The 19518-nt window shown below is 41.4% G+C and overlaps 1 protein-coding gene across 11 annotated transcripts in view; it reads right to left on the bottom strand.

Annotated features, from left to right (window-relative positions):
- ltbp1 (latent transforming growth factor beta binding protein 1) overlaps positions 1 to 19518 on the bottom strand; it is a 432727-nt gene that overhangs the window by 181787 nt on the left and 231422 nt on the right. For 9 of the 11 annotated variants that reach the window (XM_039738108.1, XM_039738103.1, XM_039738107.1 and 6 more), the window contains 2 exons: positions 14779 to 14801; positions 6768 to 6867 (listed from right to left, as the gene is read on the bottom strand). The exons of the other annotated variants lie outside the window; for them this stretch is intronic. In XM_039738108.1, coding sequence (XP_039594042.1) covers positions 6768 to 6867; positions 14779 to 14801 — 123 coding nt within the window. The remainder of the gene's footprint in view (positions 1 to 6767; positions 6868 to 14778; positions 14802 to 19518) is intronic. 11 annotated transcript variants of the gene reach the window in all.

Here is a 19518-nt window from a genome sequence, read left to right as displayed (position 1 = left end):
AGACTTATTACTATTTACAAGACGTTTCTATCTTTTTGATAGAAGAAAAAGTGCAAAGCATCAGCACAGACAGTTTGGAGAGCCTTCTGCATGACTTCAAAAAATAGAATGAGCCAGTGGCTTCAATCAAGACACACCACGTTGAATTTTCTGCCTTTCAAAGACCGACATATTTTTTCTGACTTTTGACTATGATTTAGGCATTTCTGTTTTGTTTTGATGAAATATATGATTGCGCGTCCATGACTAGCTCTTCTTTGGTCTCATGGAGGCACGGTGTTGCGGTGGTTGGCATTGCTGCCACACAGCTAGGGCAGGGGTCCTCAATCACGGTCCTGGAGAGCCGCAGTGGCTGCAGGTTTTTGCTCCAACCCAGTTGCTTAATAAAAAGCACTTATTGCTAAAGTAACACTTCTGCTTCACTTTAGTGATTTTGAGCCCTTATTACTTAATTTTGTCTTAAACAGCTATTTTAATTGCTCCTTATTATCAATAACATGCAAATGACAAGAGAGAGCAGCATTTCTCCATTTAGCGTATGTACATTTACACTTGTGTGTATTTATCTGCACTATTGGGTTTAATTAAATACTTAGAAGAAAAATGAAGAGAAAAAAGTGAAGGACTGAGAATTACTCGTCCATTTTAGCCTTCAAATCATTTGCATGATAGAAAGGGAAAGAAAATCTAGGATATGAGAATGACCTGACATAGCAGAGTTCATTTAATTTCATAGCTTGTTAGTGCTTCATTGGCAAGAATTGCTTTCTAATTAAGCAACCAGGTCAGAACAAAAACCTGCAGCCACTGCGGCTCTCCAGGACTGGGATTGAGGACCCCTGAGCTAGGCTCATCTTTTTGGCCACACTAATCGGTCCAGTATGGTTGGCAGATGTTTCCCTAGCCCTCAGGGACACTTCAAAGATGAGTGAACCATTATAATTCAGTCACATCTAGTTCCGTTAGTCCTTCCCCATTAACTACAATGCATTTTGCTGAGTTTGGTGATATTCGTGAACACTTCTGTGATTTCTCCGAACTCGAGGCGAAGTGAATACCGTTGAGTTTACTCATCACAAGTGAAGAATATTACTTCATTGTTTTGATCTTGAATTTACTGCACTGCTGTTTTGAATTTAGAGTACATTGCCATTTTGTCGTGCGGTTGTCGTGATACAATGGCTTGGCATTAGAGGGACTGCGATGGATGTTCCATCATTGTTATAATTTGATGACAGCATTTGAGTCAACATTGTATTGAAAACTTTGTCTTAGACTCAGCATTCTTCAAAATGTTAACACCTATATTGATTTAAATGACTCTGCATTTGGATCAGCACTTTGGCTTAGGTTAATGTTCAGTTGTCTTCCTGGTCTTGAGTGTATTCTTAGTTCTTTTACTATAATTTTGATAATTCCATCTCCCAATCTTTCCTAAATTTTTCTTCCCTCATGGTAATGTAACATAAAATAAGAACAAATGTCAAATGAAAGCAAAACAGTACTGACTGAGCTGGTGACAAAGAACTCAGGAAATCACTGGGTGTCCACCTCTAGTATGAGAATGGAGAAGTCAATTAGAAAAACGCGGCAATAAGAAAAGCCAAACCAAATGTCCCATTTTTCCACTGTAGCAGTTCCAATTTTACAAGGCATCTTTGTTCCAGTTAAGTACAAGGAAGGCACATAAGCACACATTATCCAAAATAAATGGACACCACACCAGTACTGGTCAAAATGTGTTCTGGGCTGCCCAAAGCGTGATGTGGTGTCAGAAAGCTCAAAGAAGACGTCTGAGCCCATCACAATACTTACTCTCATGTGACATATAGCAAAAATGAAGAAAAATGAAATTCATTTGTATGTCAGTAGCATTGATTATTAGCTGCAACAGCAGTATTTGAGCCTGAATATTGAATATAAACTGCATATTTCTTTTGTTCTATACTTCAGCATTCACACATAAAATGATGCTTGATAAGGACCATTCTGAAAGTCAGAGATGGTGACAGAATCAATAAGCTTTTCAACGTCCGGGTGTCACTCGGCCTACTGTATATACGCGTCTTGCATAAGACCTGAGGTTTACTCTGGCTGTAAAAATGGCAACAGTGTTAGTGCTGAGCTTTACCCGGGCAACGGTATGGCTGTGTGTTACGTAACCATATGTGAAGGCATGAAATATGAACAGTATGTAAGGGTTGCATGAAAACATAATATATGTATATATACAATAATAAAAATAATCATAAAATATGAATCCATCCAGCCATCCATTATCCAACCCGCTATATCCTAACTATAGGGTCACGGGGGTCTGCTGGAGCCAATCCCAGCCAACACAGGGCGCAAGGTAGGAAACAAACCCTGGGCAGGGTGCCAGCACACCGCAGGGCACACACACACACACACACACAATTTAGGATCGCCAATCCACCTAACCTGCATGTCTTTGGACTGTGGGAGGAAACCCATGCAGGCACGGGGAGAAAATGCAAACTCTACACAGGGAGGACCCGGGAAGCGAAACCAGGTCTCCTTACTGCGAGGCAGCAGCGCTACCCACTGTGCCACCGTGCCATAAAATATTAATAATAGACATTAATGATATACATTAATATTGGGAACATAAAAAATTTAGACTCTGGTAACGGCCACACAGTCCACTGGGGCTCACATGATCGTTCTTGTCATGGTCATGTTGGCTGTCCCGTTCAGTTGTGCAGTCATGCTGAACTTCATATACCACTGGTTAACAAGCATTTTGCCACTGGGATTCTTTCACCTGTAGTTTAACAAATTTCACTTGCTGACTCCAAATCTGAAAACCGTTTTCGTCCAGCACATCCCATTTTTTAGTTATGATGTTCCAGGTCTTGGACAACTAGGGTGACTGGACAGTAAGGGCGACGTGTTTTAGCTAAAATTTAGGAAGGCGTTTTTGTTGGCCCTGAAATCCGTGAAATGATGCTTGACGAGGAGTTCAAAAGGAAACTGAAGCCAACTGAATGAGCAGGTTGTCCAGATTTTTCTTGACAGTCACAAGAGCAGAGCAGAGAATTATGCTGAGCTTGTGGAGAACCTGCTGAAAGTATATTAGCTTACGGGAGCGAGAGATGTATTTTTTTACATTCTCATCTCGACTTTTTTCCACCAAATCTGAGCGATGTCAGCGATGAGCACGGGGAAAGATTTCATCAAGATACAAAGGTGATGGAAAACTGATATTGGGAAAAATTAACTCCGAGCATGATGGGTGACTACTGTTGGTTCGTGCAAAGAGCGATGGATGTGCAGTACAATCGCAAAAGCGAGTGCCTCCAACATTTCTGGGCACGCTGACCTCACTTTCATATTGAGGTAAATTGACATAAATATACTTTAACATGTCTCTGGTATCATCTTCTGGTTTGTTTTCAGAATAAACACATTCAAACAATTTTGGTTGGACAGAGTTCAAACTCTAGATATCGTGTTGATACGTTATATTGATATTCAAAAGTGTCAAAATGGCAATGATGTGGATCTCAAAAACCTGACGTGATAGCTTAATTCTGAGTTCATATATGAATGAGTGTAAAAAACTTAATAAAGAGCAGGTCTGAAGATCCCAGAAGCAAACAAAGAATATTTTTTTGTAGACCAGTGTATTGTAGAAGACAACATTGAGTGTGCATTTCCAAATGTAGACATTTGCTTTTGTATATTTTTAACATTAAATAGTCACAAGTTGCTTAGCTGAGTGTTCATTTTCTCAGTTGTATATTACAAATCCCAACAGAACAACTACTGCCTGCAACAAGGCTGGCCTGATGTCTTACTTATCTCTAGTAAGTATAGAAGCAGATCTCATCTGCTTGATCAAAGACATTGCAATTAGAAAAAGAGAAAACTTTTCAAATATAAAGTGGAAGTATACAAAAATAAATATTATTTTCCAACTTACTGTAAGTTTGGTTTCATTTTGAAAAATAAAATTGTATAGTTATGTTTGTATTCTTATATTTATAACTAGCGACTGGGATCCCGATCGAATCGGGCTACAAATTCTACGTTTGTGAAATCCATACTTTCTCTGCCAAGAATTATTTGTTTTTTTAAGTCCTTGAAATAATTTTGTTATCATGGCACTGATTTGTGCTTAAAATAGATCTTTTCAGCCAATGTAATGAAGAGTTTCCTGTTTAAACGGGGCTGCGAGATGTGAACTCGGCTCTTCGGCGCACCTCATTTGAGTTTTTCCAGCAAACAAATTTTCAAAACAAACTGTATTTTACGACTTTAATCAGAGTCGGAGTAATAATTATGTTGCCGTGTTCATTTTAGATCTGAGATCGGCTAAAATTTAAACAGTGACCGTTGTTAATACCCAGCCGTCATTACTCAATTTGCCAATAGATGTCAAAAGGACGGATGCCAAAACCAAACTGCCCAAAGATAGATTTCGACATACCAAGCAAATGGCGATACGTTCTAAATTACTTACGGTTCCGGAGCTGTCGAAGGATTTAAGTCAGTCAACGATGTTAGTCCTGGAAAGTACGCCCCACCAAACCAACATTCCAAAAACCAACCAAACTTACTGTTATCTGCTCGAACCAACACCGACTTACTATACTCGGCCGTCCAGCGGCGTCACTGAAACATTCGAACATTCTTAGCCAATCATGCAATATTGCGTCCGCGTTTGGCACGTTATGTTCTAACTACAGACGCAGAGTCCCATTGCATGGTTCTAACCTGTATTGAGTCGAGGTATTGACGCGAAAACCATACATACGGGGTATTGACGTGAACAACATACATACGGAGAGTATCAAATTATATATAAGGATGATGTCAAAGCAATGTTCAAGGCACAAACTGCAGTATTTAATGAATATGAGCCTAAGCCAAAATAGTTTAGAATACTCAGTCATATCATATTACAAATTTCCCATTTTAAGAGAACGGCACTAAGATGGAGTTTCATGATTTGTAGATCTAAGGCAGAGGTGGCCAACTCTGATCCTGGAAAGCCACAGTGGCCACAGTGATTACTGTAGTGACTTCTAACCATTCTCTTAATTACTGACTAGTTTCTGCTACTAATTAACTTCATTTAATTGATTTGCTATTTAGTTAAATCAGGGTTGAGCGACGTCAGTGGTCCTGAAGGGCCGCAGAGGCTTCAAGTTTCTGCTTCATGAGAAGTCAAAAGACATCAATCAGTTACAACAAGTGCAGAATGCAGCTGTCAGAATCTTAACGAGGAAAAGAAAATCCGAGCACATCACGCCAGTCTTAGCGTCACTACACTGGTTCCCCGTGTCATTTAGAATTGACTTTTAAAAAGGCAGGCCTGATGCCTTAATTATCTTTATTAAGTACAGAAGCAGATCTCATCTGCTTGATCAAAGACTTTGCAATTAGAAAAAGTAAGAGAAAACTTTTCAAATATAAATTAAGTGGAAGTATACAAAAGTGAACATTATTTTCCATCTTACTGTAAGTTTGGTTTCATTTTAACAAATAAAATGTTATTTTCTAGTTTGTTATTGTTTATATATTGAAGCACCAAACTCTGTGAAGAACTCAGGGCCTCTAAAGGCCTTAATCCAGCCCTGCATCAAATAAAAATCAGCAGCAAAACATTTTAGCTCAACTGAACGAATGCAATGTGTCAGGATCATTAAGCGATTAAACGTGCTAAATTCAATAAAAGTTGATTTAATGTTTCTTCAAACTCCTACATGATTCAATCATTTGGATTTACGTTTGTGTTCAGTGTGAAGCCGTCTATCATAACCACCAAAACTTTTTTATGGAAGCAAACGTTTTAAACTAAATTTGTTGCTCAGTGTTATTAATCGTTTTTGAAGACTACTTGCGCTCTCCGTTGCAGTTTGTCTGTTTGCTGTTTCACAATATGAATACAAAACCACTTATTCAAAACTTTACTCCACAGATTAAATTAAATAGGCATGAAAAGGAACAGCGGTACTTGACCTTCAGCTGTTTGGTGGCCTGGGATTTCAAGTATCTGGTTATCATTTCATCTAAAAACTCAGGGTACAAACCTTTAAAAATTACTAGAAAGGAAATGCTACGAGAAATACATTTTACACGGCCTGCAAAAGCCACAGCAAAGTATGAGCGGGTTTTTCTTTGGGTAGTTTGGTTTCTCCTCTCCTCCCTGAGACATACAGGTTAGGATAACTGGTGCCTTTAAATGGGTGCCATGTGAGCCTGTTTGAGTGGACCTGTGATTCACTGGCATCTCATCTAAGGATCACTTATGGGGTATTGTCCAATTCATCCATAAAGGAACAGGCAGATGTATAAAATTTAATGATGTATGGCTATAAAAAAGATTAGCTTCTCAAAGCTTGAGTCACCGGAAAATGGCAGCTTCTTGACTCAATTTCTTATGAGTTTCTTAACTTACGTAACCATAGCAATCTGCTATTTGTCAATGTAGGGGAAAATAAAACCACATGCCGGCAAGGAAGTGATGACAAAGATGTGCATCTCGGCATAAAAAGGGAATATTGGAATACAGGAAGCGAATCTAGAAAGAAAAATACATTTCAAAGCAGCCTTGTCTAAAAAGTAAGTCACAATTAATTCCTATCAAACATTCTGAAGTGTTAGGGGACTGGCACGGTTTTGCGTTTTTAACAAACAGACATTGGGATCGTGAAAGCAATAACTCTTCAAACTGTCTGGGAGAAGAACAATACACTCATTAAATAAAGGGGAAAAAAAAAGAAAAAGAAAAGAGCCACCTGGAAATTCCTGATCCAGATTGATTGTAGAAATGCCAGGTGAAAGCTGTGGTTGCCCTGGCTCGGTCTGTTTATCATTATTATCAAGTGGAATAAGTTCCTAAATGTAAAAAAATACATTATACCAAAGTTTAGTTTTAAGTTTCCAGTTGAATGAAAGAAGGATGAGCAGAAGATTAGATTCCCACGGATTCACATGCGAGTTATTTATTCATGCTATTGTGTTACATTAAATGAAGTTTAAAAAAGACCATGGATAAGTTCCTTTTCCAAAGGCAGCATGCATAAACACGGACTTCTGCACATTTACTTTAATTTAAACTTCTACCTGCCCAACTCTTGATTGTTTTTTTTCTGATGTATAGTTACGTTTGTATTCTTATATTTATAATGATGTCAAAGCAATGTTCAAGGCACAAACTGCAGTATTTAATGAATATGAGCCTATGCCAAAATCCATCCATTCATCCATTATCCAACTCGCTATATCCTAACTACAGGGTCACGGGGGTCTGCTGGAGCCAATCCCAGCCAACACAGGGCGCAAGGCAGGAAACAAACCCCGGGCAGGACACCAGCTCACCGCAGCCTAAGCCAAAATAGTTTAGAATATTCAGTCATATCATATTACAAATTTCCCATTTTAGTTTGCATTTTTAGAGAATGGCACTAAGATGGAGTTTCATGATTTGTAGATCTAAGGCAGAGGTGTCCAGCTCTGATCCTGGAGAGCCACAGTGGCCACAGTGTTTACTGTAGTGACTTCTAACCATTCTTTTAATTACTGACTAGTTTCTGCTACTAATTAACTTCATTTAATTGATTTGCTATTTAGTTAAATCAGGGCTGAGCGACGTCAGTGGTCCTGGAGGGCCGCAGAGGCTTCAAGTTTCTGCTTCATGAGAAGTCAAAAGACATCAATCGATTGCAACGAGTGCAGAATGCAGCTGTCAGAATCTTAACGAGGAAAAGAAAATCTGAGCACATCACGCCAGTCTTGGCGTCACTGCACTGGTTTCCTGTGCCATTTAGAATTGACTTTAAAATACTGCTGATGGTTTACAAAGCCGTCAATCATCTCACTCCATCCCATATTTCAGAATGGCTGACAGCTTACACTCCAAATCGTAACCTTAGATCTTCAAATGACGGTCTGCTTAGAATTCCAAGAGCTAAACTTAAAAGAAGTGGTGAGGCAGACGGCCTTCTGCTGTTAGGCACCTAAAATCTGAAATAGCTGACTGATAGAACTTCACCAGGCTGATACGGTGGAGCACTTTAAGAAACTGCTAAAAACTCATTATTTTAACTTGGCTTTCTCAGAGCTTCATTTTAGTTTACACATGATACTCTGTATATGCATTTAATTATCATTATCATTCATGGTGGCTCCGTCACACGTACTAACTCCTACTTTCTCTTCTGTTCTTTTTATGGTTTTCCGTGGTAGCGATTTGCGCCACCACCACCTGATCAAAGCACCGTGATGTCCCAACACTGATGGATTAAAGGCCAGAAGTCCACATGACCGTCATCATCAAGTCCTGTGAACCCTGAACACCATGAGGACTGATTGAGGTCATTGATGTTAGGTAGAATGACTAGAGGGGGCTGGCTGGGTGGTCTGGTGGCCTTGGAACCCCTGCAGATTTTTATTTTTTTTCTCCAGCCGTCTGGAGTTTTTTTTTGTTTTTTCTGTCCTCCATGCCCATCGGACCTTACTTTTATTCTATGTTAATTAGCGTTCCCTAATTCTATTTTCCAATTTATTTTGTCATTTTTCTCTTTTCTTCATCCTGTAAAGCACTTTGAGCTCCATCATTTGTATGAAAATGTGCTATAGAAATAAATGTTGTTATCATTCATTGCTGATGAGGCACTTATTGCTCAAGTGCCATTTTTCTGCCCTTAATTGCTTGTCTTAGTCTTAGACAGCGGAATTCATTAACTTCTCCTTATTAGCAAGAAGATTCAAATGACACAGCAGTTCTCCATTGAGCTTGCCTCCATTTCCACCCGCGTGTATTCATCATTCGCTATTTGGTTTGATTAAGTACTCAGAAGGAAACTGAAGAGAAAGTGAAGAACTGAAAATTCCTCATCCGTTTTAGGTGTCAGATCACTTGGATGACACATGTATCATTAGAAAGGGGAAAAAAAATCAATGATTTAATTAAGAATGAACTGACATGGCAGAGTCAAAACACTAACACGCCATGAAATTCAATAAGATCTGTTATTGGTGATTATTGGCTTCTGTCAGGGATGCCAGGGGCCATGACCCGGCCGGGACGACATGAAGGACCGGATGTGGGTCTGCACCCACCCTGCATCACGTGGGGGTTGCCTTCTAATGTTCTTTTTCCAGATCCCTGCCTTGAAACAGGCGGAGCATCCTGCCGACTACACCAGATGTGAACCCGGCCCGGACACAGACAGGCGGACATGTTGTTTAAGCATCACCACACGTTTATTTACACAATATTTACAATTACTGGTCACAAAGACCCCCAGTTCAAAGGTCACTCAGACCCCAGTCACGTGCACAAACACCCCAAACACAGTCCTGGCCTCACAATGCCTTGTCTTTGGGCCGCCTCCACAGCTCCTCTGTGCTTCGTCCTTCCACCTCCCGACTCCAGCCTCGAATGAATGGAGACGGCCCCTTTTATATGGTACCCGGATGAGCACCAGGTGTTCCCGGCATTCCTCCTCTGGCCACGCCCCAGCGTGGCGGAAGTGCCGGCTGTCCTCCCGGCTGCTCTCCGGACGCCGTCATAAATCTTCCCCCCAGCACTTCCTGGTGTGGCGGAAGTGCTGGGGTAACAGGTCCCCAAGGCATTGGGGCGCCTCCTGGCGGTGACCACGGGCCCCTACAGGGTGGAGCTTCCATGCCCTGTACCCGTGGCCCCCAAAGCAACCCGGAAGGCAACCCCCACGTGATCCAGGGTGGGTGCAGACCCACATCCGGTCCTTCGTGTCGTCCCAGCCGGGTCATGGCCCCTGGCATCCCTGACACTTCTAATAAAGCAACCGGGTTAGAACAAAAACCTGCAGCCACTGCGGCCCTCCATCTATGACGTTACGGAGGTGACCATATTGCTCCTCAAGTCCACACTGTAAGGATCCTCTCTGGAGAAGAAGCAGGCCTTTGTGTTGTGAAACTTGAGGCAACAGAAGACTTTGAAGTATATTACGTATTTTGCTGTATTATTTTCCCAACCTGCTTGGCTAAATTAATGCACGGCATTACTAAATCATGTGATGGCATTAATGTGAATGAAGATTCCAAAAACATTTAGACACTTTCTGTTCCAGCACATTTAATTAAGTTGTAGATGTCATTTTAAATGGACAAATAAGCTGTTTTTGCCCATCAGTCTGCACTCAATAACCCATGATTTCAAAGTGAGAATGTGTTTTAGAAAGGTTTAAAAAGTGAAATCTATCAAAAAATTGAAAGTATTCAGACCCTTAATTCAGCACCTGGAGGAAGAAGCCACTTTGTCATCAATTACAGCTTCCAAGTCTTCCTGGGTGAGTCTCAACTAGCTTTGCAATTCTACATTTGAGCAGTTTATTCCATTCCTTCTCAAGGATGATTAAGAAGCGTCTGTGAAGTGCCATCTTCAGGTCTCTCCCCAGATGTTGCATGGTGTTTAAGTCTGGACTTTTGTTGGGCCACTCAAGGACAGTCAGAGACTTGTGCTGAAGCCACTCCAGCAGTGTCTTGGCTATATGCTGCAAGGTGAACTGTCCACCCAGTCTGAGGTGGCGTGCACTCTGGAGAAGATCTTCTTCAAAGACCTCTTTGTATTTGGCTGCTTTCATCCTTCCCTCAATTCTCAGCAGTCTCCCTGTCCCTGCCACTGAAAAGCACCACCATAGCTTGAAGCTACCACCTTCAGACTTCAATGTAGTGATGGTATTGGGCAGGTGATGAGCAGTGCCTGTCATAACCAGATATAGTGTGTAGAGTTCTGTCTAAAAAGTTTAATTTTTTGTCTCATTAGATTTTTTTGTCTCATTTTCCCTTCATTCTCTCAGTGTCCAAGCCAACTGTCATATGCCTTTTCTTCCGTACTGACCCCTACTCTCTTTTCTGTTTCTTTTTCCGGTTTCTTTGTGGTGGTGGCCTGCGCCACCTCCACCTACTCAAAGCTTCATGATGCTCCAACAATGATGGACGGATTAAAAGGCAGAAGTCTACGTGACCATCATTTTCATCAAGCCCTTCCGCGAAAACCCTAAATCCAAAGAGGACTTCATTTATGTTAGGTAGAATGCCCAGAGGGGACTGGGCGGTCTCATGGCCTGGAACCCCTGCAGATTTTATTTTTTCTCCAGCCGTCTGGAGTTTTTTTGTTTTTTTCTGTCCCCCCTGGCCATTGAACCTTACTCTTATTCGATGTTAATTAATGTTGATTTATTTTGTTTTCTTATTGTGTCTTTTATTTTTCTATTCTTTATTATGTAAAGCACTTTGAGCTGTTTGTATGAAAATGTGCTATATAAATAAATGTTGTTGTTGTTGAAGAGTGGCTTCCGTCTTGCCACTTCACCATTGATGGCTGTTTGAAGGAGTGCTCCTCAGAGGGCCATCCTTCCATCAGCAGAAGACTTCTGCAGCTCACTTTGAGTGACATTGGGCTCTTGGTCACCTCCCTGACTTGCCCAGTTACACAGTCTGGCCAGACGGCCAACTCTGTAGAAGGTCTTGGTGGTTCCAACCTCTTCCGTTTCATAATTATTGAGGCACTGTACTCTTAAAAAGACTCTTAAGCTTTAGAAATGGTTTTATCGCCTTGCGCTGATCTATGCCTCACCACAGTTTAATCGCGGAGGTCTACAGGGAGTTGCTCAAACTTTACAGCTTGGTTTTTGCCGTGAGATGCCTTTCTAGGTGACATCCAGTCAATTCAGTTTGGTTTGCCAAAGTTGGAGTCCGATCAAGTTATAGACACATCTCATGGAGAATTAAAGCAAACAGGATCTACCTGAGCACAATGTCGGGTGACACAGGACAGCGTCTGAATACTTACAGGAATTTCAGTTTTTGATTTTTAATATATTTGTTAACCACTCTAAAGGCACATCTTTACTTTCTCATTATGGGTTATTGTGATGCCCGGGTTGCCCACAGCAGAAATACGCCTCCTTGAACCCTGGGCATCGCTAGTCATATACCGAGATGAATTAGGCATTGAGGACACATAAAACAGCAAAGGTTTGGTGCAAAGTGCTTCGTGCTTTGAATTTCCAAACAACAATCAAGTGCAGATGCCGTATTTCCATAAATAAATAAAGAATCCTCAATAAAAAATGCCTGAGTGAAGGTTCAAATCAGCACTAAATAAATGAATCTATCCATCCATCCATTTTCCAACCCGCTGAATCCAAACACAGGGTCACGGGGGTCAGCTGGAGCCAATCCCAGCCAACACAGGGCGCAAGGCAGGAACCAATCCCGGGCAGGGCGAATGAATCTAAACAGGTTCAAATCTTGGTTTAAGCAGACAGGATCAGCCTCTTTCGTAACCATCATGAACCTCTGTGCTTCCTTCTAAAGCTGACGTCCCCTCAGCAAGACGAGACGTCCTCAGACTGGCGCATTCAACCCTTTTTATGCGGCTTGTGTCTTCGCCACCATCCCTCGGCGTGCAGCCCTTGCTCCCTTCTCCTGCTGCCATCCCTTAACATCCACAGGATTCCTTGGAGCGGCTTGTCGCTCGTGCTTGACCCTTTCCCATGAACACCTTCTCCCCTCTCCACTTGTGGCCACATTCGCAACTGCCTGTCTCCTCCTCCCCGTAGGCTAAAAATCAATATGTACCAGAACGATGGATAGAGAAGACTATGGAGAAGAGAAGGAACAGCTCATGGTCTGATCTGATGAATACCACATCATCTGTGAAACATGCTGAAGGCAGTGTTATGGCCTGATCAGGTGCGGCTGCCAATGAAGTCGGTCACCGGTGTTTATTGGTGATATGACCGCTGGCAGAAGTATCAGGATGAATTCTGAAGTGTCCAGGGTGTTATGCTGTCTGCTCAGATTCAGACAATTGCTGCAAAGCTGACAGGACGACACTTCACAGAACAGATGGACGATGAGCCAAAACATCCTGGGACAGCAAAACAAGGGCTTTACAACACAAAGGAGTGGAAGATTCTTCAATGGCCGAGTCACTCAACTGACCTCAACCCAACTGGACATGCAGTTCACTGGCGGATGGCAGAAAGTCCAACGGACCGGAGGACAGCGGCAGTAAAGGCCGGGCAAAGCAACAGGAGGGTGGAAACCCAGTGCTTGGAGAAGGTTGTGGGCTCAGATCTCAGGCAGACATTGACTGTTAAGAGTTTTCAACTAAATATTGAAACTGATCATTACATTCATGATTATGTTAGTTCGTCCAAATACTTCTGAGTCCCTGAAAATGGGGTTCTAGACACCATGTGTACAAATGGCTTTCTTTTCTAACCGGCTCATACAAAATTTTTGTTAAACCCCGTAAATTAAAACTGTAAGTCTACACCTCAATTACATCTCGATGGTGTCATTTCAGATCCACTGTGGTGGCACACAGTGCCAGTTTTACATAAATTGTGTCACCATCCAAATACTTATGGACCTGACTGTATAAATACTTGAAGGCATGGATTCCAAACTGCTTGAAGACGTTGACAGTAGGGAGACTGCCAGTGATTGGTGAATTAAACCTTATCACAAGTGCAACAAATGACACATAAGCGTATAACTTGCTCGAGGTGATCATTTTATTTTTTTCTCCAGCCTTTGGAGTTTTTTTTTGTTTTTTCTGTCCACCCTGTCCATCGGACCTTACTCTTATTCTATGTTAATTAATGTTGACTTATGTTTATTTTTTATTGTGTCTTCTATTTTTCTATTCATTTTGTAAAGCACTTTGAGCTACATTTTTTTTGTATGAATATGTGCTATATAAATAAATGTTGATTGATTGATTGATTTTACACAACACAATTGCTAGATTTTACATTTTTACTGCCAATTCGTCACTACAACATATGGAAGGTTATGCATGTCGGAAGTGAGATTAGCAAATCTTGTTTACTCGCTGAACGACAGTTCAGGCCACATTTAAAAAAAGCTTTCTTAGCAGTTCAAGTTCACTCGCGTTATGGTGCTTAGCTAACTGGATTAAAGAAAATTGTCTTGGCAAAAAAAAAAAGTATTGTACTCATTTGACTCCAAAAATGGACACTTAGATGTTGAATTAATGAACACAACTGATTTCAACTAAAACATACAGACACAGCAATGGCTCAGCTCTTTGTCGCTAGTTTCATATTCAAGAATCTTGAGATTGACACCAAACCATTCAAGGCAGTCAATGCACACATGCCTGTTGAGTGAGAACTTGAAGGAATCCTCAAGAGATGGGCCTCAGTCCTCTGCTAACTTTGGAGTGAATAAATGTGAAGGCATTCGTCGCAGAGCACATAGGTATGCTTCTCTAATTTGGTGTGGGCATTTTTTTGAGATGGACTGGCATCAGAATTATCAATTTTATTTCTGCACTGCATTGCATTGCAATGGCCATAGGTTGTGACTCCATGGATCCCTGAAAGGTAAGTAAAATGACAAGTATATAACTGATAAAAGTTAAAAAAAAAAAAGCTTTCAGTCTCTCCGTTTACTATTGCCGGAGACGGCCAATTGTGTCATTTGAAATGTGGTGAAAACAACGTCTCTTGAGGTTTCCTTGAGTCTCTTGTCAAAACAAGCAGAAAGAAGCCTGCCGTGTGCGGTACAAGTGTCACCAATGCCTCGTTAATCGTCTGTTTGCAGTCAAGGCCAAGCTTAGTTAGGTTAGACATGGTTTAGAAATACTGAGCATGTAATTCATGCAGCCATTTGCTTGATCAGTTTTTTTTTTTTTTTTTACTGGTTTTTGCACCATACCATAATTTTTGCTTTAGACATGCAGATTAGTTAAGGTGCAGGTATTATCCGCTTGAACCAACCTACCTCCTCAGGAGCTGCAGTAGCTACTGCAAAACAAAGGAAAAGAAAACACTGAAGTGAGGGGGGAGAGAAACTGTTTGGAATAAATGGATGGAAACAGCAGAATTCAAACAATACATTTCATTATGCAATTGATTTTACTTCTATCAGCTCTTTGAATTTCTTATAATGAAGCATCACTTGCTCTGATTTTTTCCTAAATATTTGTATTTGGCTCTGTAGCCCAATATTTTGTAACTGGTACACAGCCCTGCTTTCTTGCACATTTCAAAAACATACACATTGGTTTTATTGTCACATTCTTCCACTTGTGTGAGTGCATCCCATCTAACGTTGTTTTCTGTTGTGAAATGTGTCCCTTGATAAGAAAACCGGGGCATAAAAACACATACATTCAATACAGGTAAGATTTTATATCATCTCTCTCTCTCTCTATATATATATATATGTATACATGTAATAATATATAAAGCAGAGTTGATGTGTGTATGTATGTTTGTCCGCCATACAAATCTGCACCGAGCGTCCGATCGGCACCAAACTGGGGATGGGGCTCCTTTGTGACCAGGAGGAGGTCATGGGGTATGTTTGGTTGGGAAAAATGTTTGTGCTGCAGTGGACTTTTTCACTGACACAACGTTTGGCACACGTCCCCATACTTATCATTGACAAGATGGCCGCACGTTGTAACAGGCGTTCACGGCGGCACCATCTGGCGGCACGTTTGGTCCCTGTGCGTCGCTCTTTACACATGTGTCTTTAAATTGCCAAGAGATGGTGGAAGTGTCCAAGTATGAGAAGGCCGACTGCTTTCATCGGCTGAATGGGAACTGCCATATGGATGTAAAACATGAACGAAGCCAGTGCACGTGACCGGCTGACACACTGGTGTTTCTGCGGGTCACACTCCCACACACACTGATAATTCTGTATTTCATTCGCCAACGTCTGTTATATGGCATCACGTTTGAACAGAGACTCGCCTTAAAAACACATCATCCTTCCCCCACACGCAGCACGCAGTTGTATGTCACTTCTCTCTGTAGTTACCATCGCCAATGTCCGTTAGATAGCAGCACAGTTCAACACAGACGCACCTTACATTTTTCCCAGTACGGTTTCAGTGCTACTCTTTCTCACTGGCTTTCCGTTTTTGTGGTGCTATTTGCTCCGTTTCCGACTCACAGTACCATTTCAGTGTTGGTCTTTCTGACTGACTGGTGCTATTTGTTCGCTTTCCAATGTATTGTAAATAAGGTAAATTCATCTCACTGTGGTGCTGATTCCATACGTAATACCATGTAACACATTATAATTGTTCCGCTTTTTGCTAATATACCCACCGAAAAAAAGACGTAGAATTTGAAGGTCCACTTCAGATGCCACAAGAAAGTCTATTTCAAGGGCGTCTGAAATGCCACAGCAGACAGAATCCACAGTGAAGGAACTTACAACAAAATGTCAATCAGAAAATTGTTTGTTCTATTTCTATGTTCTGTTTCTTTCATTTGGGGAATTCACCGGTTATACATTCCCGGGCAATGCCGGGTACTCCTGCAAGTATATATATATATATATATATATATATATATATATATTTATATAAATAAAATCCAACGTCTGTCTGTCTGTCTGTTAGTCTGTCCACTTTTCACAAATGGATTTACGTGGTATAGCGGGTCCACAGCTCATATCAAGAGGCCAGTTTTAAAATAAATAATCGCCACACTCGCGGCTTAGCCAGGGGGCGTGGTTGTGTGGCTGAAGCGGTTCCTGGGGAGCTAGTGATGTGGCCGTTTCTCACCTAAGTGAACAGGTGGGAAATCGTCTGCATCGGTAATTGTTCCCGGGAGCTGCTGATTGCCACAGCTGCCACGTCTTTTTCATAAATAGAAGTGCAAGGCGGCTAGGGGAGAAGGAAGAAAAAGAAAAAAGAAATGGAGGAGAAGAAAAAGGAAGGAAGAAGAAAGAGAAAGAGAAAAAAAGGAAGAACAGAGGTTGCAGGAAGCAGCGAGGAGAGAGAGCCGGTGTGAGCAAGTGAGCGCTCATAGGCAGCTGGACAGTTGAGCCCTAGCAGCGGTGTTTGGCCAACACCTAGGGCAGTTGGTAGTGGTCACTCCCGCTGAGCATTTTATGAAGGAACAGGAGTGACCGGCAGTAGGACGGCTGGCCGCGTAAGGCCGAGAAGGCAGCAGGAGTTGGGAGGCTTGGAAGCAGAAGCCCCAACGTGAGCGTCCTGGCCGTTGGGTCAAAAGCCAAGGCTCGGTCTGGAGAGCGCAACCGAAGCCAGGGATCGGGAAGCCTCCAGACCAGTTGAGTAGTGAGAATGCCAGATGTAGGTAGGGTGACTCCCCTGTTGAGAAGCCTTATGGGAGAAGCAGGGGAGCCTCCAGGTAAAAGACACCGGGCTTTGGATTTTTTAAAGGGACTGCTTCCAGCGTTATTTTAACCTCGTCGTCATTTTAAAGGGTTGTTTTTCCTCTATGGTGTTTTTAACCTCCACTCTGCACCTATTTTATGGATTATTTATTTAAAGATTTGATGCACTGCACTTTTATTTGAACACTTGTTTTGGATTTGCTTATTGTTGATTTTAAATAAAAGCACTTGCCACTTTTACACCATCCCCATTGTAATTGTATGATAACGATATTTAGAATACAAAAGGCGACCTGCGAGTACGGTTTAAGGAATATCTTTACTCTCAACGTATTGGGAATCTCATAAAGCAGGTGATTCTGTGGATTTTCCGGCACCCTATGTTGTCATTTAAATATCATTAAAAATCTCTTTGAACCTAACTATTACCTAACTGGTAAAGGATGTCGCCGAGTTGTCCTTTCGCCGAGTTGCCCCTGAACGACTTGGGAGACATTGTTTTGAAAGCACCTGGTCTGACAGCGTCCATTTCTGTGGTGGTTGAAAAGTTCCATTGCTGCAATACAGCAGGTTAGATGAGATCTGGCCTGACATGCTGAAATCGCTGGATATTGCAGGTGAGTCTTCATTAACATCCATCTTTAATATTGTCTGGAAGGCTGGGACAGCACCTTGGATTCAGGGCAACCACTTTATGCCATTTGTTTCCTTTATATGTTAAGTCATTTTTGTTACATTTCTGGCTCAAAACCCTCAAAGACTGAATATCAGAGTGCAGACACGGATTGGTGATTATTTAATTTGGGAACCTACGATTGCGTCTTCTAGATTTTGCCATTCTTATCTGATTGCAAATTATGGTGTGTATTGGAACAGTTTGCAGCTGCGCGTAGAACCGTGGAGAACTGGTAACGGCCCCCTCTCCTACAGAAATGTACTTTCCCTCATAGGTGGTGGGACAACTGCCCTAAAGGAGAAGCACGAGTGAGTATGAGGAAGACTCAAAACATTGTAGATTTTACACCAGACAGTGAAAGTGAAGAGTAGGATAAGTCCTAGGACAAAGCTTTCTGTTAACCTTTTGACCAGTGTGATCATGAGCATTGGAAGGCTGATCACATTAATAAAGTATCTATCTATCTATCTATCTATCTATCTATCTATCTATCTATCTATCTATCTATCTATCTATCTATCTATCTATCTATCTATTATATAGCACCTCCATATCTATCTATCTATCTATTGTATAGTGCCTTTTATCTATCTATCTATCTATCTATCTATCTATCAAAAGAAGGTTGTGTGTGCAAGCGTATCAAATGGGATTCCTCTCCAGGGGTGGGATGCTACTGTGGCGCAGCACAGCCGCAGTGACACATAAACGGATCAATTTAGACTCAACCAATGAATCTAACATGCATGTCTTCTGCATATGGGAAGAATGCAGTGTACCTAGAAACAAGCATCGAGAGAACGTGCAAATTTTACACTGGCAATGGCTGACTGTCCAAAATCAAACCCAACCTACTTGAGCTGTGAGTGGACAGTCCTAATAACTATAACACACTGTCTTTCACTAATTAAACATAATAATTATTAACGATTACTGATGAAGAGCAACGTAGTGCAAAAAAGTGACACATAGAACTGCAGTTTAAAATGAGGTTAGACCAATTTAGTATCCAATTTGACAATGGTTTGCCTAGCACGACTATTGTATTCTCAACGCTAGACTTTTACATGGACGTATTGCACTGTAGCACACATGGCAGTACATACACTAAAGAAGAGCTGCTTCTAATTACAACAAGTTTATACAATTTCTGTCAGAAGTGATCTTTGCTCTTAATGGCTCATGAAGCACAATCCTGGAAAGATACAGGGCTGAGTTAACAAATTCTTCTGCTCATTTCTGCCAGATTTTTTTTTTTTTTCCATTATGAACTTTCACAAGGTGTTTGAAATTTGCAAAAGAAAAATTTCCTTTTCACTCCAGGAATCTGTACAGCGCTCTGGTGTGGTTTGGAATACTGTACACTGACTAAATGAACATGAAACATTCATTATACTAACCAACCATTCAACTGTTTTCCCAGGACAGAATCACATTGGGCTTTGGCCCATCTTGGCAACACTGGGTGAAAGGAAGGAACCAAACCTGAATGGAACCCAAATATATCACGGGGCACATTGATAGATACAAGGCCAACACAGAGTTACTAAATAATCTCACATTGATGTGTGGAAGGAAATTGGAATATCCAAAAGAAACTTTGCATGAAGAAAGATAAAACATAAAGACAACACACAAAAGCACCGACTGCTCTGTTAAAAAACCCAAGTCCTTGTTACAGTCCTGCA

Source organism: Polypterus senegalus, chromosome 16 (genome assembly GCF_016835505.1).
Source record: "Polypterus senegalus isolate Bchr_013 chromosome 16, ASM1683550v1, whole genome shotgun sequence".
NCBI lineage: Eukaryota > Metazoa > Chordata > Cladistia > Polypteriformes > Polypteridae > Polypterus > Polypterus senegalus.
The sequence above is the reverse complement of the archived record's forward strand: the minus strand, read 5'-3'. Positions and strand labels throughout refer to the sequence as shown.